General features: G+C 56.5%; 2 protein-coding genes and 1 non-coding gene across 6 annotated transcripts; all 3 read right to left on the bottom strand.

Annotated features, from left to right (window-relative positions):
- Positions 1-475: 475 nt before the first annotated feature.
- On the bottom strand, positions 476-2286 carry C8H12orf57 (chromosome 8 C12orf57 homolog). Of its 2 annotated transcripts, none has more exons than XM_047739659.1 (3): positions 2177-2286; positions 1446-1622; positions 476-693 (listed from the first exon to the last, which is right to left on the bottom strand). In XM_047739659.1, exons 2-3 carry the CDS (start codon positions 1567-1569, stop codon positions 542-544), a joined length of 276 nt encoding a protein of 91 aa, XP_047595615.1. In that variant the 5' UTR covers positions 1570-1622; positions 2177-2286; the 3' UTR covers positions 476-541. The 2 variants fall into 2 exon arrangements, with proteins under 2 accessions (XP_047595615.1, XP_047595614.1); XM_047739658.1 differs by lacking the exon at positions 2177-2286 and adding an exon at positions 1899-2170.
- On the bottom strand, positions 2226-2287 carry LOC125108115 (U7 small nuclear RNA). The gene has a single exon (XR_007129796.1). It is a non-coding gene; the product is annotated as a U7 small nuclear RNA (small nuclear RNA).
- An 844-nt stretch (positions 2288-3131) lies between these two features.
- Positions 3132-15289, bottom strand: ATN1 (atrophin 1). 3 transcript variants are annotated; one of them, XM_047739651.1, is made up of 11 exons: positions 14928-15288; positions 10153-10347; positions 9890-10027; positions 9623-9736; positions 7759-8973; positions 6911-7707; positions 6459-6681; positions 5409-6105; positions 4366-4509; positions 3842-4022; positions 3132-3690 (listed from the first exon to the last, which is right to left on the bottom strand). In XM_047739651.1, the coding sequence occupies exons 2-11, from the start codon at positions 10177-10179 to the stop codon at positions 3657-3659; spliced, it is 3570 nt and encodes a 1189-aa protein (XP_047595607.1). In that variant the 5' UTR covers positions 10180-10347; positions 14928-15288; the 3' UTR covers positions 3132-3656. The 3 variants fall into 3 exon arrangements, with proteins under 3 accessions (XP_047595607.1, XP_047595606.1, XP_047595605.1); XM_047739650.1 differs by having other exon boundaries at positions 6911-8970; positions 14928-15289; XM_047739649.1 differs by having other exon boundaries at positions 6911-8973.
- Positions 15290-16956: the final 1667 nt, after the last annotated feature.

Here is a 16956-nt window from a genome sequence, read left to right as displayed (position 1 = left end):
CCCAGGCCTCTCCCTCCAGTCCCACTGGATCATCCAGGGCCCGTGTGTCCCCTGTCCTCACCCCTTCCCCTGGGAGGGGAGGAGCCACCTGGAGCTCCACCTGGAGCTCAAGCTGACAGAGCCACTGGAAGGAGTGGGGGGAGGTGGGGGCCAAGACCAGGAAGTAACCCCAGCCAAGGGAGCACCGACCAATGGGGGAGCCTCCCAGCTCCCAGAAGCTAAGGGGCTTCCAAAACAGCCCAGGAGGCCCCTCTCCTCAGAGGAGGTGGCACCTGTGCAGGCTCACCACACAACCCCCCCTTCCCCTAGGGTATTGAGGGGCATGTCCTTCCTCTCATCCTGCCCCGGGGCAGGGTCGTTCCCAGCAGGAGCTTACGAAGGAGCAGGACAGGGAGCTGAAGCAGCCAGGAATGGCGGAGGGAACCTGGGGCCAGGAGGTGGGGGTTGTCAGGGTCACAAAAGACTGACGCGAGGCTAAGTCACAGGCACGTTTATTATCCTCTGGAACATTAAGGTCTTCCCTGCGCGGGAGGGCCGACCCTCAGGAGGCAGCCACACTGCCGCCAGAAGCAGGCCCGTGGGGAGGCAATGTCATGGGGGGCAGGAACAGTGCCTTCAGCTTGCCGGACAAGCTAGCAATCTCGGGATCCTGGGCTTCGTAAGACTTGACCAAGCGGGCAAACTTTAGGACACCTGCAAGGGGAAGGGAGCATCAAGCTGTCCTTAGGGGACAGGTGTGCCCAGACTTGGCAGGCGGGCAGCTTGAGCATGAGTCACTGGCTGTTACCCCTCTGGTCAGGTAGCTGTCAACAAAACAAGGCACAAGCAGGCCTCTGTCCTGGGTAGTCTGGATCCACCATTTCCTGGTCTAGACCAGGCAAAACAGTGAATGAAATACCCGTAAGCAGCCGACCTCTCGAGATCAGGTGAAGCGTTCTGGCAATTTACTCACAAGAACCCACATATGAACATGCATAAGGTCTATAACCGGAACACAGGAGGGCGGTGGGTCAGCCGGGCTGAATCAATCAGTAACCCTGGGGAACACCACGATCTCAAGGAAACTGACCAGCCAGCCCTCCAACAGAGACAGCTAAACCCCCCGGAGGGGCTGCAGAAGCATACTGCCATGCAGACACCCCACTAGAACTCATCAGAAGAGGGTTCGGCTCCAGCTCTGCTGTGACCTCGAGCACTTAGTTTACTACTAGAGTCTGTTTCCTCATCCTAAAGTGGGTAACAATATAATTACTGTTAAGTACAAAAAGCACTTAGGACTTCACCTGGCACAAGTTCAGAACAGACTCCCGGCTCCTATGGCCAATACTGTTCATCGGATTGTGGCTGCCTCCGTGTGGCGAGGCAAGGGAGGACGGCTGAGGGACCCAGTGGGATCCAGCGCCCTCTCCCGGACCCACGCCACCTCCAACCCTCGTCCGACCCACCTTCCCCGTCGCAGCTGAAGCCATAAGCCTTGATAACCTCCTGCTGAATCTGCGTGGCCACGGGCAGCACGAATTGCAGCATTTTGCCCATGTCGTTGCACGCGTTGTCCCGAGCCTCGTCCATGCGCACGGCGTTCTCTGGGGCGGAGAACGCCTGGATTACCTCCGCCAGGACCACTGCACCGCAGACGCATCCCCGGGTAGGAGTCGAAGCACGGCCGGCGGGCCCAGCCGAGAACGCAGGGAAGAGGGCAGGAAATTAGTGGACTGAAGCCAGAGTAACCCAATAAACTCGACCCAGATTCCCTCGCTCTAGAACCCCTCCTGGGGGAGAGAGGATGGAACCCTGTGCCCCCATTTCCCGGTGGTGCAACCACACCCTTCGCTCTGTCCCCTCCGCCCGCGCCCTTCTCCAGCAGGAAGCCCACGCGGTGGCCAGAATATGCTTCTCACCCTTGGCTTGCTCGGCGCTCAGGGCCGCGGGTGGGGCCGAAGCGGACGCCATAGGGTAACAAAAGCTGCACGTGCAGCGAAACCAACAAAATGCTCTGGAGAAACGGGATGCCTCTCAGAGTGGCTCCCAAAACCGATGGAAGGGAAGCCGCATCAGCTGCAGCCGGAAGCCGAGGAAGCCTGTGGGCGTAGCGCAGCGCGCCACAAACGCCTAACTGCTTTAAAAAACAAAGCACCCCTTATATAGACCACCGAACGTTCGAAAAGATAGAACGAACCTTGGCCAGGAAAAAAAAAAAAAATCTATTGTTATAAACTCAGCACTGGGAGGGTCTTCCGGTGAAAACCGGAAAACCTGCTAGACAAATTCTAAAAGAGCTGTAACACTACAGGAAACAGCCTGGAGAGAACAAGGGGTATCCAGGAACGCCACTATTGGTGAGGGTGAGCTCAGAGTGGCCTTTTCTAATCCCTATTGCTGTATAAGCGACGGGGGACGTTACAACTTTCAAAAGAAAAAACGGGGGGGGAAAGAGACTTATTTATATTACCCATTTCTAGAGTTTGGGAACATTGGATTCGAGCTTATGCAAATCAACTCGAAGCTGATTGGCTGGGACGGCTGGTCACACCCCCTTCAGTTTTTGAGAACTTAGTGATTCGCAGCAATGAGCGCTGAAAGCTAAGGCGGTTCTCGTGCTCTCCTAAAATGGCCTTGGGACGCCAAGTGTGCGCGCCAGCGTAGCGCCTTCCAATTTCTTTTCTAGGTATTTGAAATGGTCGCCCTCCTCAAACCATGGGGTACTTTTGACTCCGGAGTTCTAATCGCTTTAACCCAATGAAACTACAGCCCTGCACCTCCGCTTCATAACCCTTTCTCAATCTATTCGACAAAAAGGATTCTGGACTCTGGTGGCTCCTAGCTGTGGGGTCAGCAGCAGAAAGGCCTCCAAAGTCTGAGCGGCTTCCTAGGTCTGACTCTATCAGAGGCGTGCCTGTTTTCCCGCACCCCACCCGGGCATCCAGCGTCTGGACTGCCCTGCATTGCGAGGCAAGGAGGGACTAGCTCCGCAGTACCCCTCCAGCGGAGCCCCTGCCAAGAGCTCCTCTGCGATTCCACATCTCTACACCCACTGTGTCCTGTTGCACAGCTTTCTTTCCAGGCACTGCTTACCCCCCGACCTCACCCCCAACTCCACCCCCAGAGCCCGCAAAGAACCAGTCACAGCCATCTTCCTGGGGAGTCGTGAGGATGTTTTTGTTTGGTTTTGGTTGGGATGTTTTTTAAAGAGCGTCATATAGATATTTATATATATAAATTATTAATGTGGGGGAGGGGCAAGGGGCATACATCGCAGAAGGGGCGCGCGCACAGGGACTGGGGACGGGCAGGGGCAGCACACGATGCTACGCAAAACAGCCACATCTAACAGATGAAATCATCACACCAACGGGGTGGGGGAGGGGCGGTGGCCACCAAGGGCTGGGCATGGGGTAGGAAGAAAGCAGGGGGACAGGAAAAAGGGACCTGGTCCAAGATACTGTGCGCTTTCTGCCCCCACCCCGACACCACCTCCCCACCTCTGCCTACCACAGGAGCCTTGGCCTTCCTCTGTCCCTTCCTCCTTCCCTCTGCCCAGCTGCTGAAACCCTGCTAAGGAGCAGCACCCCTTCCTCCTCAGCTCTGGGGGGCGGGCCCAGAGGGAGGCCTTGGAGGTCCAGATGCAGGCGCCATGGGTGCTCTCTTGATGGCAGGTCCTACAGCGGCTTGTCGCTTTCCTTCTTCAGGTGACTGGCGGAGAGGAGATGAAGAGCAGAGCCATGAGATTGAGGTCAACCCTGCCCAGGCCCCCTGTCACAGAGTTGGATGGTGGGGCAGGGGCTCCTCCCCCCACCCCAGGAACCCGCAGCCCGCCCCTCCCAGCCCCAGGAAGCCAATGCACCTGTAGTAGTCTTCCTGGGCAGGTAGCGGCACACTGTGCAGCGGGTGGTGGGCGTGCAGCCACTGCTGCTGCTCCAGGGCCAGGCGCTGCAGCTCAGCCGACTGCGCGTGCATGGCCTGCAGCTGGTGAGCTGCGGACATTGGGGCAGAGAGGGAGGCTGGCAGGTCCCGGTAAGGAGCAGCTGTGGGCAGGAAGGATGGGGGACACAAGACCGATGGAATGCTGAGCACTTACTCTGGGCTGGGAGACAGCTAGCCTCCTTACGTACAGAGGCGACGGAGACTAAAACGCTTATAGGGAAAAGCCAGTCCTGCAAGTTGCCAGCCGTTGAGATGATTCAAACCTCCACCTGGCACTCAAACCTGCACCTCTCTTGGGCAGGGCCTCAGCCCTCCTTCTATTCCCAGCTCCTCTGGGTACCTCCGCATCCCCTCCCCAATCCCAAAGAGGCCCATCCCACCACCCAATCTCCTCCTTCCTTATCTCATCAGACCCTCCTCCCCCATCCCCACCTTCATCCTTACCAAAGAGCTGGTGACGAAGAACTTCGTTCTCGTGCAGAGGGTGAGGAAGAAGGGGGTTGGGGAGGGTCCCAGCTGGGTACGGGATCCGGGTAAGGTGAGACCCTGAGGCCAGGGGGTCAATGAGAGGGTGCACTGAGGCAGAGGCTAGAGGGTAGAGAAGAGGAAGGTGTCACGAAAAGGCAAGTTTGGAGAAAACCACACATGTGGGTGAATGGATCCAAACCAGGAAGAGATGGACAATCAAACACAGAAAGACCCAGTGAGGAACAAGGAAGAGCAAAGGAAGAACTAGGGAACTGGTGGGTGGCCAGGACAAGACCTTACTGGAGTAAGGGACACAGGGACACACAGAGGCCAAATAACAGGAGATTACAGTTTGTCAGAGGGGTCTGAGGAAAAGGAAAGAGATGTGGACTGCTTAAAGGAGATAGAGGGAACTAGAAAGTTTAGGAAGTAAGACAGGAAGAGACAGAGGAGGTTAAGAGAGAAAGCACAAGGGAGCCCAGAATGACCAGGACTTTACAGTTAGATCAGGTTAGATCAGGCAATGTTCTGGACAATAATATGGCAAAAGGACAGTAAATAAAGCTCATTAGTACCTAAGATACCCCAGCCAAAGCTATAAGGGCTCTTTCTGGAAGGCTGTAGATCTAGAGATGGGGAAGAACATGAGAACACCTCCACTTGGGAGGAGGAAAGATGGCAAGAAATGGTAAGAGTTTAATCCAAAGGAGCAAGGAAACAGGTATGTGAAGGGGGTTGGGAGGTGTGGTCTGAGGGCAGAAAGGTAGCATTCCCTCCGAAGTTTCCTCTACCATGCATGGAATGCTAGACTCTGAAGTGGGGTAGGGTGTGCACTATTACAGTCCCTGTGGCAAGGCTGGGGCATGAGAAGATGGAGGGGATGACAGGGAGGCAAAGATCAGGGGAGCAATCCCCAGAAAGAGGCTCATGCCAGACTTTAGAGGAGGGAAGTCTTGGCCTGAGGAACAGAAAAGCCCAATCACTTGCCAGGAACCAAGAGAAAGTAGTAGGAGTCTCACCTGCATGGATGGCATCCTGCTGGTGGAGATGCAGGTGGGAGTGGATGTGGGAGTGCTGGTGGTGATGGGGGGTCACATTAAGCATCTGCAGCCGGGCCAGCGGGTCATTGCCCAGGGCTGCCACTCTTTCTGCATGCTGCCTCTCAGCTGCCAGACGCTCCGCATAGGACATGTCAGGCCGCAGGGCTGGCCCAGCTGCCAGCGCTAGACGTTCTCTCTCCAGGGGCCCCAGACTCGGATGAAAAGGAAAAGGGTGCAGGCCGGGTGGGCCAGGCTGCAGAGCCAGGCCCCCATGTCGGGGGAACGGATCAAGGCCTGGCCCTGGGACCCCATGTAGGGGTTCCAGCTCACTGGGCTTCACCTCAAAGCCAGGCTTGAGGCGGTCACGGAGGTCTCGTTCACGGGCTTCCCGCTCCCTCTCCCGGGCTGCTGGGTCGCTGCTGTACAAGGCCGGGACATTGTAACCCAGGAGCCCCGGGTCCACTGCCCCTAGGGGCACGTAGAAGGGATGGTTGCGATTGCCAGGAGACATGACGTGGGGTCGGGCGTATTCACTGAGCGTGCGCAGGGCTGGAGTGTCAGGACCCAGGTAGGGGGGCACTGTAGCTACAGCGCTGCCCGGCTCAAACGGAGGGCGATGGGGCACAGGGCCAAGAGATGGGCACTCCACTGGCGCCCGGCCCTCCTGAGCCAACTTCTGTGGAATACAGGGGGAAAACAGTGTCAGGTCTGGAAAAAGGCAGCTGGTCCTGAGCTACTCATTTGTCTCGGCAGCTGAAAATCAAAACGCTTCACTTTACTAGAACTCAATTAAGCGGGAATTTCCCCAACTCTTTCTCCGGGATTTTGGCTCCCGCTACCATCTGCTGATCTCAATTTGTCCTCCCCCAAACCCAGGAATGCGAGGATTCCTCCCGCTGGAATCCTTCCGTCTCGATTTCCCGGGCTGCCGTGCCTCCTCCTTTCCGACAGGGGGCGCAATGACCCCAACCCACCCTGAGCGGCGCAGAGGGCCAGAAAGGCGGATGGCGCATGTGGTGACGCACTCACCACGCTGCGTTCCAGCTCACGCTCCTTCTCGCGTTCCCGCTCCTTCTCGCGTTCCCGCTCGCGCTCGCGCTCCTTCTCTTCGCGCGCGCGCTGCTCGGCCTCGCGCCGCACCTTCTCCACCAGGTCGGCCCGCTTCTTGGCCAGCTTGGAGCCCTCCAGCGGCACGAAGTACAGGTCGCTGCGCGCGCACGAGTTAAAGCCGCGGTCCAAGTGTTTGTTGAACCTGCCGGGCGCGAGGGCGGCGCGCGCTTAGCCCCGGCAAGCTGCCAGATCGGCCCGGCGGTGACCCTGCCCACAAGCCCGCCCGCGCAGACCGTGAGGGCGAGGCCAAGTTCTGGAGTACTTCAGAAAGCACCACGAGAACGAGTGGGGTTCCCCGCACCGCTCTTTCCGTTGCCTCGCTCTGTCGTTCCCCATTCCAGGCCCAACCGCACCCCGGCCCGGAGGCTCACCTGGCTGACTGGCTGGCATGGCTGGGCACGTCTACCACCTTGGGAGGGGGCGAGGGGCTACGGGCCGGGGGCACTGGGCTCTCGGGGGTCTCATACTCTTCAGCGGGCTCTTGCTTGATCTGCGTGGCATTCAGGGGCGGCCCGGTGGCAGGGGCTGCAGGCGGTGGCGGCAGGGATGACAGGCCTGAGGGCCCAGCAGGTGGCAGGGGCCCTGGCCCCACAGTAGGCGAGCCTGGCTTGAAGGTCCCTGGGCCCGCGGGCGGCGAGGCGCCTCGGTAGCCGGGTGGGGTCCCTGTTCGGAAGGAGGGAGGCGACCCTGGCTTGTATCCCGGTGGGGTGGCCGTCTTGTAGGCCCCTGGGGACGGGGCTCTCTTTCCATAGGGCGGGGGCCCAGGTGGGGAAGCGGTTTTGTAGCCTGCTGGCGAGGAAGCCACTGTGGCAATGACCGTGGAAAGTGTAGCCGAGGAAGTGGTGACCGGAGGGACCGGCGGGAAGGGGTAGGGCGCTCCTTGGGGGCCCTGGGAAGGGGAGGGGTGTGAACATGGGTAGGATCCTTGAGAGGAAGAAGAGGAGGAGGAGTTGGAAGAGGAGGAAGAGGCGGGGGGGCCGTTGGGGCCTGCTTGGCTGTAGGACACCTGGCCGTGAGGTGGGGGCAGGTGTGCTGGCCCTGTTGGGTAGGGCCTCAGAGACCCCAGGGAGGGAGACATGGCATAAGGATGGGCATGGTGGGAGCTGCTGCTCTCCAGGGGGTGGGGATATGCTCCAGGTGGAGGGGGCCCAGAGCTCCCATGATGCTGTTGCTGCTGCTGCTGCTGCTGCTGCTGCTGCTGCTGCTGCTGTTGCTGCTGCTGTTGCTGCTGCTGCTGTTGCTGCTGCTGCTGCTGCTGCTGGTGGTGATGGTGATGTGTTGGGGCTGGTGGGTGGCCTGTGGATTGGCCTCCAGTTGAAGGAGGGAAGGGACCTGGGTGGGCATTGCTGTTGGCTAAGAGACGGCCATAGGGAGGAGGTGGTGGGGGACCCTGGCTCCACACAGCCTGGGATGGAAGGGAAGGCTGAGTATACTTGGGTGGCTGATTGGAGACAGTCAGGCTTGTTGGGGGAGGGAAGGAGTGGGGATAACTGGGCAGTGCCTGGGAAGCTGGGTACTGGGAGGCAGAGGAAGAGGATGAAGAGCTGGAAGAGGAGGCTGCTGCAGAGCTACTACCAGAGGATGAATATGGATACCTCATTGGGGGGGCTGGGGCAGAAGAGGAGGAAGCAGGTGGCAGAGGATGGGGTGAGGGAGCAAGAGTGGGGCCCTTCTCTGGGCCAGGAGGAAGTCCACCCATACCCTGCCCCATGGCATGGGGAGACGGCAGATGCCCAGGTATTGGCTGGGCCCCCAGGCCAGGAGGAGAGGCTGAGGCATTGTTAAGGGGTCTCAGGGCAGGTGGGGGAGGCAGGTTCGGTGTCACATGGGGGAAGGTGGCTGGTGGTGGAGCAGAGGGCAGGTTTCCACCACCCACTGGAGTGTTAGGTGGCTTTGTTGGGGGAGCACCACCAGCCCCAGAGCTTGATATTGAAATGGGGGTGGTTGGTGGGGGGTGCTGTTTACCCCCAGTAGGAGCCCCCACTGAAGAGGCAGCCCCTCCCCCCTTGGAACCCATTGGGGGTCCAGACAAAACTCCACCAGTGCCCCCAGGGTAGAGCTGTGGATGAGGGGGAGGGGCCCCAGGAGGAGCCTGGAACATTCGAGATGTGGGGGGCTCCATGGGAGCATGATATCCAGTGGGTGTCACAGAAGGATGGGGCTCAAAGCCAGGCTCTGGCTGTCGGGGGGTGCTGTCTTGCGGTGAAGGGGAGGGAGGAAAGAGTGGAGGTGGGTGGTAGGGGCGGGCTGGGCCCTGGGACAGGCCAGAAGATGAGTCGGAGTCATTCTCCACACTTCCAGGGCTGTAGATGCTGGGAGACGTGCTTCGGTTATCTTGGTCAATATCCCTAGGGTCACTGCTGCCATCATCATTGAGGCTCCGCCCATCTAAACTATCCAGATCAGAGGGAGACTGTGGCCGGGGGAGCTCCTGCTGCAGAAGAAGGAGGACCTTTTTTTTTTTCTTTTTCCTTGCTCCCCCTACATTTGGGACCTCCCTTGCACAAAATCATTTCTCCCAACATACCACTGTACCATGTGATAAATACTCTTGCTCAAGCCCACCTACCATGTGGGGATTCCGCCCCCCTCCCCACATTCTCAGCCAGCGTTGTTTCCCTCCCTGGGAAACTCCATTCTTTCCTCAAGTGTCCATCTCAAGCACCTTCTCCCCATCCACAGCTAAACCCAAATCCCTGTCTTCCACCAGCTCATATCCACCCTCTTCTCATCTCCTTTCACCCCATTAACTATATATGCCAGAAACCCGTGGTTTTTAAAAATACCACTCCTGCATTTTCCTTTTGAGACCTCTCACCTTTAATCTCCTCCCCAGCCCCTTCATGAAAACCAGGACCTGGGAAAAAAGAGCCTAGAATCCCCCACACTCCCAGTCCCCTCTGGCCCTGCCTGGTCATCTAGTGACCTGGCTACATCCCTGTCTGACATGTTAGACAGGACTCCTTTAATAAGCACCAGGTCTCATATCCCAGGTGAGATTACAGTAGGAATCATGAGTGAAAGGAAGTTTTCAGTTAACAGTGGTCAGAAAATGGGTCAGGATGGCTGCTAGGGTCTCTTACCTCAGTTTTGGTCTTTTTTGGTGCATTGGTCTCCTCACTTTCACTCTCTGAGATCTCCTCACTCCGGCCCTGCTTGCTGACCTTTGGGGTGGAGGCTTCCTCAACGCGGGCCTTCTGTTAGAGAGAAAAGAGAAAATCCCTGTCTTCTACCTCCCAAAGCCTCCACCGTCACCCTCTGCCAGACAGGAAGTTCCCTCACAACACACACACATACACCCTCAGCTCCAGTGCCTGGGCATCCTGTGGGAGGACCCGAGGACAGAATACCTTGGCTGTCTGCCTAGACTTCTCGGCTTTGCCATCACTGCTGGACGTGCTGACCCCTCCAGGGGAGGCCCGGCCCCTCGATCTCAGTTCTTCCCGGGGCCCAGGGGCCTCTTTCTTCCGTCCACTCCTCATTGACATCTGAGGGAGAAGGAAGGAAGCACCTAACTTCATGGTGTGCCTTATTTCTGTTCTACTTCTCCAGGCCCTCACCCCTAGTTCCTCCACCCTTCATCATTCATGTCTGTCATCTCAGCATTACTCACTGAGTCTTTATTCTGACGTGTCTTCATTCTTCAGGCTGTGGAGACCCCATTCTCCTCTGCCTGGGCAGCTGAATACAGAAACTTCTTTGCTTCCCCCCAAGTTCTCCACAGCTGTGGTCTGGGAAGCAGGCAGCAGGTTCTCCCAAGTGTCCAGTGCAGGCACCTGGAACTTGCAGGATCTGTTTTCAGTGAAGCCTGTTAGAAGAGACCACCAGAGTCTCCAAACTGGGGAATAGTGTCTGAAGGGGATATCACTGGGCTTATCGCAGCCCAGCCCTGGGCCTTTGGGCCAGGAGGCATAAGCTTCCATAAGACATTGCTGGCCTGCCCCGCGGGCCACCCAGGCTATCTACAAGTGAAGCAGACTTTGCTTGCAACATCATCTCTTTCATCTCTGGAGAAAGTAGAAAATTCAGATGGACCTGTGAGGTCACATTATTTACCCTTCATGATACCTAGGAAATACCTGTGTGTCCATGAGTTCCACAGAACCTTACCAGGGAGCATAAAGAAATGTAGCTCAGGGCACCTGGGTGGCTCAGTTGGTTGGCTCAGGTCATGATCCCAGGGTCCCGGGATTAGGTCCCACATCAGGCTCCCCCTACTCTGCAGGAAGCCTGGTTCTCCTCCTCCCTCTGCCTGCCACTCCTCCTGCTTGTGCTCTCTCTCTCAAAAAAAAATTTTTTTTAAGATTTTATTTGACAGAGACCGTGAGAGAGGGAACACAAGCAAGGGGAATGGGAAAGGGAGGAGGCGTCCCGCTGAGCAGGGAGCTGGATGCAGAGCTTGATCCCAGGACCCGGAGATCATGACCTGAGCAGAAGGCAGACGCTTAATGACTAAGCCATCCAGGTGCCCCAGTCAAATAAAATATTAAAAAAAAAAAAAAAAAAAAGGTATATCAGATAGTAATTTACTGAGTGCTGTCTTATGTCAAGCCCTTACAATTTCACTGAATACTTATAACCAACCCTCCAGTATTCTTATTTCCATTATACAGGTAGGGAACTGAGGCTCAAAGATTGAAATTGTGATTTGCCCAACTTTATGTGATAAATACACAGAAGCCTGTGACAGCACCAGAATCAAACCCACATCTCCCTGACTTCAAAGCCCATGCTATTTCTTCTAGACTTTGCTATAGTCTCATCAGAAGCTGGGGGCGGGGGGGGATTCTCAGAAGGCTCAGATCAGTCCCAGAGATATGAAGAGAATCTTTTCACATCAGAGTAGGTGGGAGAAGAATGTCCTGTTCTCTAACACAAAGGCACACAGTCCTACCAATCCCAAGCCCAAACCTGGGTATTCCCAAAGTGCAGAACTTTATTTCTGGGAGCCCCCCTGAGGCTCCCTGTCTAGTGCTTGGGTTCCCTTAGGCTAGAAAGTCAGGACTTTCACTTTACCAACCCAAGCAGTGAGGATCAGTGAGCACATAATACAAAGTTACCAGTTTCTGAGTCTGTACCCCCACTTGGCTTTAACAGGGACACACACCTCACCACCTGTCTATGTCTGTACCTGTATCTACAGCCAGCTATTTTCACTCACACTTGTTTGTTTTTCTAGCTAAGTGTCACATCTCTCCATTTTATTGACCATGAAGTCTTTTGAGAGCAAAAATAGTCTCTTCCCACCGTTTTCTTCCTTTCTCTATCTCCCACTGGTGTCACATATATATGGGTGCTCTGTTCTGTCCTTGCCATTGACCTGTAAGCCCACTCACTTCAGTAGGTCTTTTTGAATAAAATGCTGCTGGCTTTGGTGGGAACAGGGTAAACTTAGCTACCTATTACTGAGGCAGAGGCCTGGCTAGGTAAATGGCATTTTCACAGTCGATAGCATATTTCTCCCAAGGAATACTGAGTAATTATTTCTCATCTCCACTGAACTCTACTGAGACAGGCGGTGAGGGGTGAACCTAAGCTTTACAGAAAACTTAAATAATGATTTATTTAGAGTCACAAAGAGCTGAGACACAGCTCCAGGTCTTCTGAACTTAAAACCCATGCTCTGCCCAGCAAACCGGCCATCTTTCTTCAACTACAACTATTACATTTTGGAATTGTTGTGTAGATGGGTTTTAAGACATTGTCAAACCCCCTCAAAATCCAAAGAACAAAACCCAACAGAAGAGAAGGAGAAAACAATCCCAACAAAAGCACAACAAAGTTGACTATTTGTGACTGGAGTGTCTTTGCCACTCCCACTAGAGGAGAGTCCCCATGTCTCACCCAATCTCAGAATCCGTTCACCAAGTCAGGTAGAGCGAGGAGATCCAAAAGCTCAGAGAAATGCATGAATGGAACTGAAAAATACAGCAATAAGGATTCCCTCCCCCTACTGCCACTGTTTTAAACAGATAAAATCTGATAAAATTATCAGTGAGTAGCTTTGAAGGAAAAAAGCAGTCATAAAAGAGTAGGTAATCCTGGGGGAAAGGAGCGGCAAGGGGAGAGCAGTTAGGGTTGGGCTGTACATGACGTTTTTGAACTCAGAGCACGCTTTAGCATCAAGGTGAGCTATACTCCATCTTGCCCTAGTAGCCCGTCAGTGGAACTAATACTTCAAGAACACCTACTGTGTATCCAGCAACACACTATGCACATTCCCCTTCACAGCCTTACTGCAAAAGAAAAATGACAAATACCATACTGGGGAGATGCAAAAGTGAGAAAAAGGGAAAGAGTCTCTAAGAACAGGAAAAGAAGGGAGAAATATGAGAAGGACGTCAGAGGGAATACACAATCGAGGTACAAGGCTTTCTGGGAAAGGCTTGCAGGGTGAATTTCAGGATTGCTGGCCCAGCCCCCAAAGTCATTCCAGACCTGCCAGACTAGCAAACCAGTCCAAAGTGACTCCTAAATAACAATGCACCAAGCTAAGCCTTTTTAGAATGCCAGGTTGTCAGAGGGGCCTCAGAAATCATCTTATCTATAACCCCTTCCATCTTACAACAAAGCCAAGACTCAAAGAGAAGTGACTGACCCAAGGCCACAGAGGTACAGCGAGGACTAGACCCAGTTATCCTGGCTCCTGTTCCGGAGTATTTCCATGGCCCTCTATCCTGGGCCACCCTCACAAGGGATGGGCTGGTTGGAGAGCCCAGCCCCCGCCCCACAAGGTCAGGGAAATAGAAGGTCGAAGGTTAGCTGAGGGCAGGGGTCACTGTTGTGATGTCCGGGACAGAGGCAGAGGGAGACTCAGGGAGACTCAAGCTTAAGAAAATGTCAGAATATCAGTGCAAAGAAGCAAAAGGACTACCAAATACAAAAAGTTGCTAATAATAAGGTAGGCAGAGGCCAGAAAGAACTACCAAAAGATGGTGTAACTTGAACAGGAGCATTCCCATGCTCTCACCATGCCTAGGGGAAGGAACCGGGAGCAACACCTATGACCTGAAAATAACATGTCTACTTGTTCCAACAGACTGCTGGATGAAAGGTGGGTGGACCCCCTGGGGAACCCCCCATCCACCAGCAGCACCAGAAACACCTTCCAGAACAAGCCAAGAGTCCCAACGACAGAGTGAAAGGCTGAGGTCCATCAAAATCCTGAACCCCCACCTAGAGGACATCCCACTGGATCACTACTATGGCAACAAAATGGTAGAACCTGCCCCTCAAGAGTCTATCCCAGGAGTCCATCTGCCAGCCACTCCCCCTCCAGTTGCCAAAGCAACTCCTACCCTTCCATGGCACCCTCAGGGAAGGGAGCTGGAGAGTGCCTGCCCCCGTGGAAACAAGCCCTTGCACAAAGAGCAATCTCTGAGATCCGAACAGAGAAGTGAAATGAAGATATCCAAAATGAAGATATGACCCCCTCCACAGAAACCACAGCTCCAGGGTCAGCTGCTGCTCTAGGGATTTGAGGGAGGAGGTCACAACTTGCCTGGAGTGCCTATAAGATTGTTCAATTCTCTCCTCCTCCTCCACCCTCCCAGAAACCCTTTCTCCCTAACTCTCCCTTCAATGGTCCCATCTTCCTCCTCATTAGTTCTAGGGGGACCACACTACTCGGCCCCAGTGTGCTCCTCTCCAAGAAGTAACTGTGGCTGGGATTGGAAAAACAAGGTCAGAGGTGGCCTGAAGTGGGCGAAAGAAAATCGAATCACAAAGGCATCCACTTCCCACTTCCACCCCATAACACCTCTGCTGCTGCTTCTCGAAGGTGGACCTCTCCTCGGCCCTTTCAGAGCCTCCCTTTCCCCAGGTTCCATTCTCCCTCATCAGCTACAATCCTTCTCTTTCCACCTACCACACCCCTTCCCCATTTCTCACTTCCCTTCTATACCTTGCACCCCAGCCCCGAGTTCTGAAACCCGGGTTCTGGGCCTTTTCCTGGAGCCCTAATGCCCCACCTCGCTGCCATATCTCCATTCCTTTTTTGCCGTCGCCCGAAGCCCTCTCGCGGGCACCCCCCCCCCGCCGCTTTTTCCTCTGCCAACCCTCCACCTCGGTGCTTCTCTTTTGGTCCCGGGGTCCCGGCTACCCTCTTGCCCCATCAGCCCTCCTCCTGAGAGACCCTCCCACCTCCCTCCACCTTCCCGGTCCTCCGGGTGCCCGGGCCCCCATCCCTCCACCGGGTCCGGCCCCACCCCCTGAACCCCCCCAACCGCAGCCTCAGCCCGGGCAGAGCCCGCAGTGGGGGTACCGGGTCGGGAAAATAACAAATGGAGGCGCCGGCGGCGGCGGGAGGGGGAACTGGGAGGGGTGGGGGTGGGGAGCCGCGGGCCAGAACCCGGGCGGGCCCGAGGCCGGGACGGCAGCAGGTCTTACCTGGTCGTAGCTCGGGACGGCTGGCTGGCTCCGAGCGAGATTCGGGGCTCCGGCGCCTCCGGGGGGCGGCGGCGGCCGCTCCCCCGCCCCCCTCTCCTCTTCCCGGCTTCAGTCGCCGCCGCGACGGCGGCGGCGACGGCCCCGGCCCCCCCGGAGGGCGGCCCCCATCCCCCCCGCTTTTCCCCCACCTGGCCCCGATAGCCCGCCTGCCCCTCGGAGCAGATCCCGGTCCGCGCTCTCGTTCAGCCCCTCCCCAGGCCTGCCACCTCCCCCCGGCCGCCCGGAATGCTCGGGCCGCGCTGCCCGCCCCCGCCGCGCCGCTCGCCCCCGCGGCCCGGCCGGCCCTCCGCGCGGCTCTGACCCGCCGCCTCCCGCCCGCCGCCCGCGCCCGCCCCGCGCAGCCCGCACTCGCGCGATCCCCGGCCCCCCTAGGCGGCCTCCGCCCGCGGCCCCCGCCCCTTCCCGGGCGGTCGTCCCCCACGCCTCACCCCCTCCTAGCCCCTCTTCGAGGCCAGCGGTGCCCCCTAAATGGGTCCCGGCCCGAGGCCCCGGCCCGACGCGGGGCTACGGGCGGGCTGGGCGGCGCGTCCGGCGACTCGCACAGGAAAGCGGACGGCGAAGGGAGGGAGCTTGGGAGAGGGGGATGGGAGAAGGGAGGAAGAGGGAGAAGGAGGGAGCGCGGAGGAACGGAGGAGAGAGGGGCCAGGAGGGAGACGCGAGGGAGGGAGCGCGAGGCAAGCTGCGAGGGGGGAGAGAGGGGGATCCGGAGAGGGGGAGGCGCTGTGTGAGTTGGCCAAGGCCGGCCGAGGGGGCTGGGGCGCGGGGAGGGGTTCGCCGAGGCGGAATGTGGGGAACCGGAGAGGGCTAGGTGGGAGGGGCTATCGGTTTTAAGGACAGAGAAGGGGGGAGACTGGAGAAGTTTGGGGGCCGAGGGGGTCTGTGGCAGAGAGGAAGTGGAAGGTTGTTGGGTGTGTGACAGAGATTGGTCTAATGGGGGTACATTGCGAAAATGGAGCTACGTGGGGGCTTTGGGGGACAGTGAGGTATGTGACAAGGAGGGGTGACTAAAGCTTGGGGTGACACGTAGCAGGAGAGGTGGGGGCGATGATGCGGAGAATGGGATGGAAGCTTGAGGTCATGGGGAGGGGAAGAAATTGAAAAGATGTAGATATAGATATAGATATAGATATAGATATAGATATATATATATATATATATATATATATATGCGGATGGTGTTTCTGGAAGAGAGTAGTTTGGAGGTGATTGGTGTTGGGAAAAGGATAGAGAACATAAGAAGCGGGGGTGATGATGGAAAGCTGGAGAAAGTCCAGAGATGTCAGCATGGAGAGAAGGGGAAAGGTGAGGAACCTTAAGAAGGGATGAAGGAGGTGGGGGCAGAGGCATATTCTTGGGGACCTGTAGAGCTGGGTGGGAAAGGGTTGGGGAGACACCAGGATGGCTGGATTCTGGAGATGGGGGGTTTCCAAGAGAACTGAAGAGGGTTTGGGTTGGCTAGACAAAGGTGGATACAGTGGGGTGGGGGCAGAGGGGAAGTGGGTAAAGAAGATTAGAAGGAAATGTAAGATAAACAAGGCCTTTGGTGGCAGTATGGAGGGAGGTCAGAGATGGGAAAGACCAGAGTGGAGATGGGAAGGGAAAGCAGTAGAAGGAAATGATAGAAATGGGAGAGGGCAAGCACCCCCGTGTAGGGAAGGGATTAATTTATAAGAGCGGGGCACCATCTTCAGGCCCTTATGTCTGGTGGTGGCTCCATTTTCCTTCTCAAACCTGTTCCAAGTCATCACAGATTGTACTCTGGGCCACCGGGAAGGGGTCCAGTGGGGATTAGGCTCAAGGTGGAGCCAAATCCCTAGGTACCGTGGTCCCCCAATCCCAATCCTCCTACTATGCAGACAATCCCCACCCACCCCCAGAACACAGGTTTTTCCTTCAACCCAACCCCCGGTCTGCCAGCCAGCCATTTCCAGTCTTGCAGCCTGAAGCCAGCACCCCCACCAGTCCACCA

The sequence above is a fragment of the Lutra lutra genome, chromosome 8, assembly GCF_902655055.1.
Source record: "Lutra lutra chromosome 8, mLutLut1.2, whole genome shotgun sequence".
NCBI classification, from domain to species: domain Eukaryota; kingdom Metazoa; phylum Chordata; class Mammalia; order Carnivora; family Mustelidae; genus Lutra; species Lutra lutra.
Note: the sequence above shows the minus strand (reverse complement) of the source record. Positions and strands in the feature narration are given on the sequence as shown.

Excerpts from the sequence above, each read along its gene's own strand:
- C8H12orf57 (XM_047739658.1), bottom strand. The coding sequence starts at position 1,950 with ATGGCGTCCGCTTCGGCCCCACCCGCGGCCCTGAGCGCCGAGCAAGCC. Across the intron at positions 1,623-1,898 it reads GAGCGCCGAGCAAGCCAAGG|TGGTCCTGGCGGAGGTAATC; the intron begins GTGAGAAGCATA and ends TCTGCGGTGCAG. Across the intron at positions 694-1,445 it reads CTTCAGCTGCGACGGGGAAG|GTGTCCTAAAGTTTGCCCGC; the intron begins GTGGGTCGGACG and ends TTCCCCTTGCAG.
- ATN1 (XM_047739649.1), bottom strand. The coding sequence starts at position 10,179 with ATGAAGACACGTCAGAATAAAGACTCA. Across the intron at positions 9,737-9,889 it reads AGTCTAGGCAGACAGCCAAG|AAGGCCCGCGTTGAGGAAGC; the intron begins GTATTCTGTCCT and ends TCTCTCTAACAG. Across the intron at positions 4,510-5,408 it reads GCAGGATGCCATCCATGCAG|CCTCTGCCTCAGTGCACCCT; the intron begins GTGAGACTCCTA and ends TCTACCCTCTAG.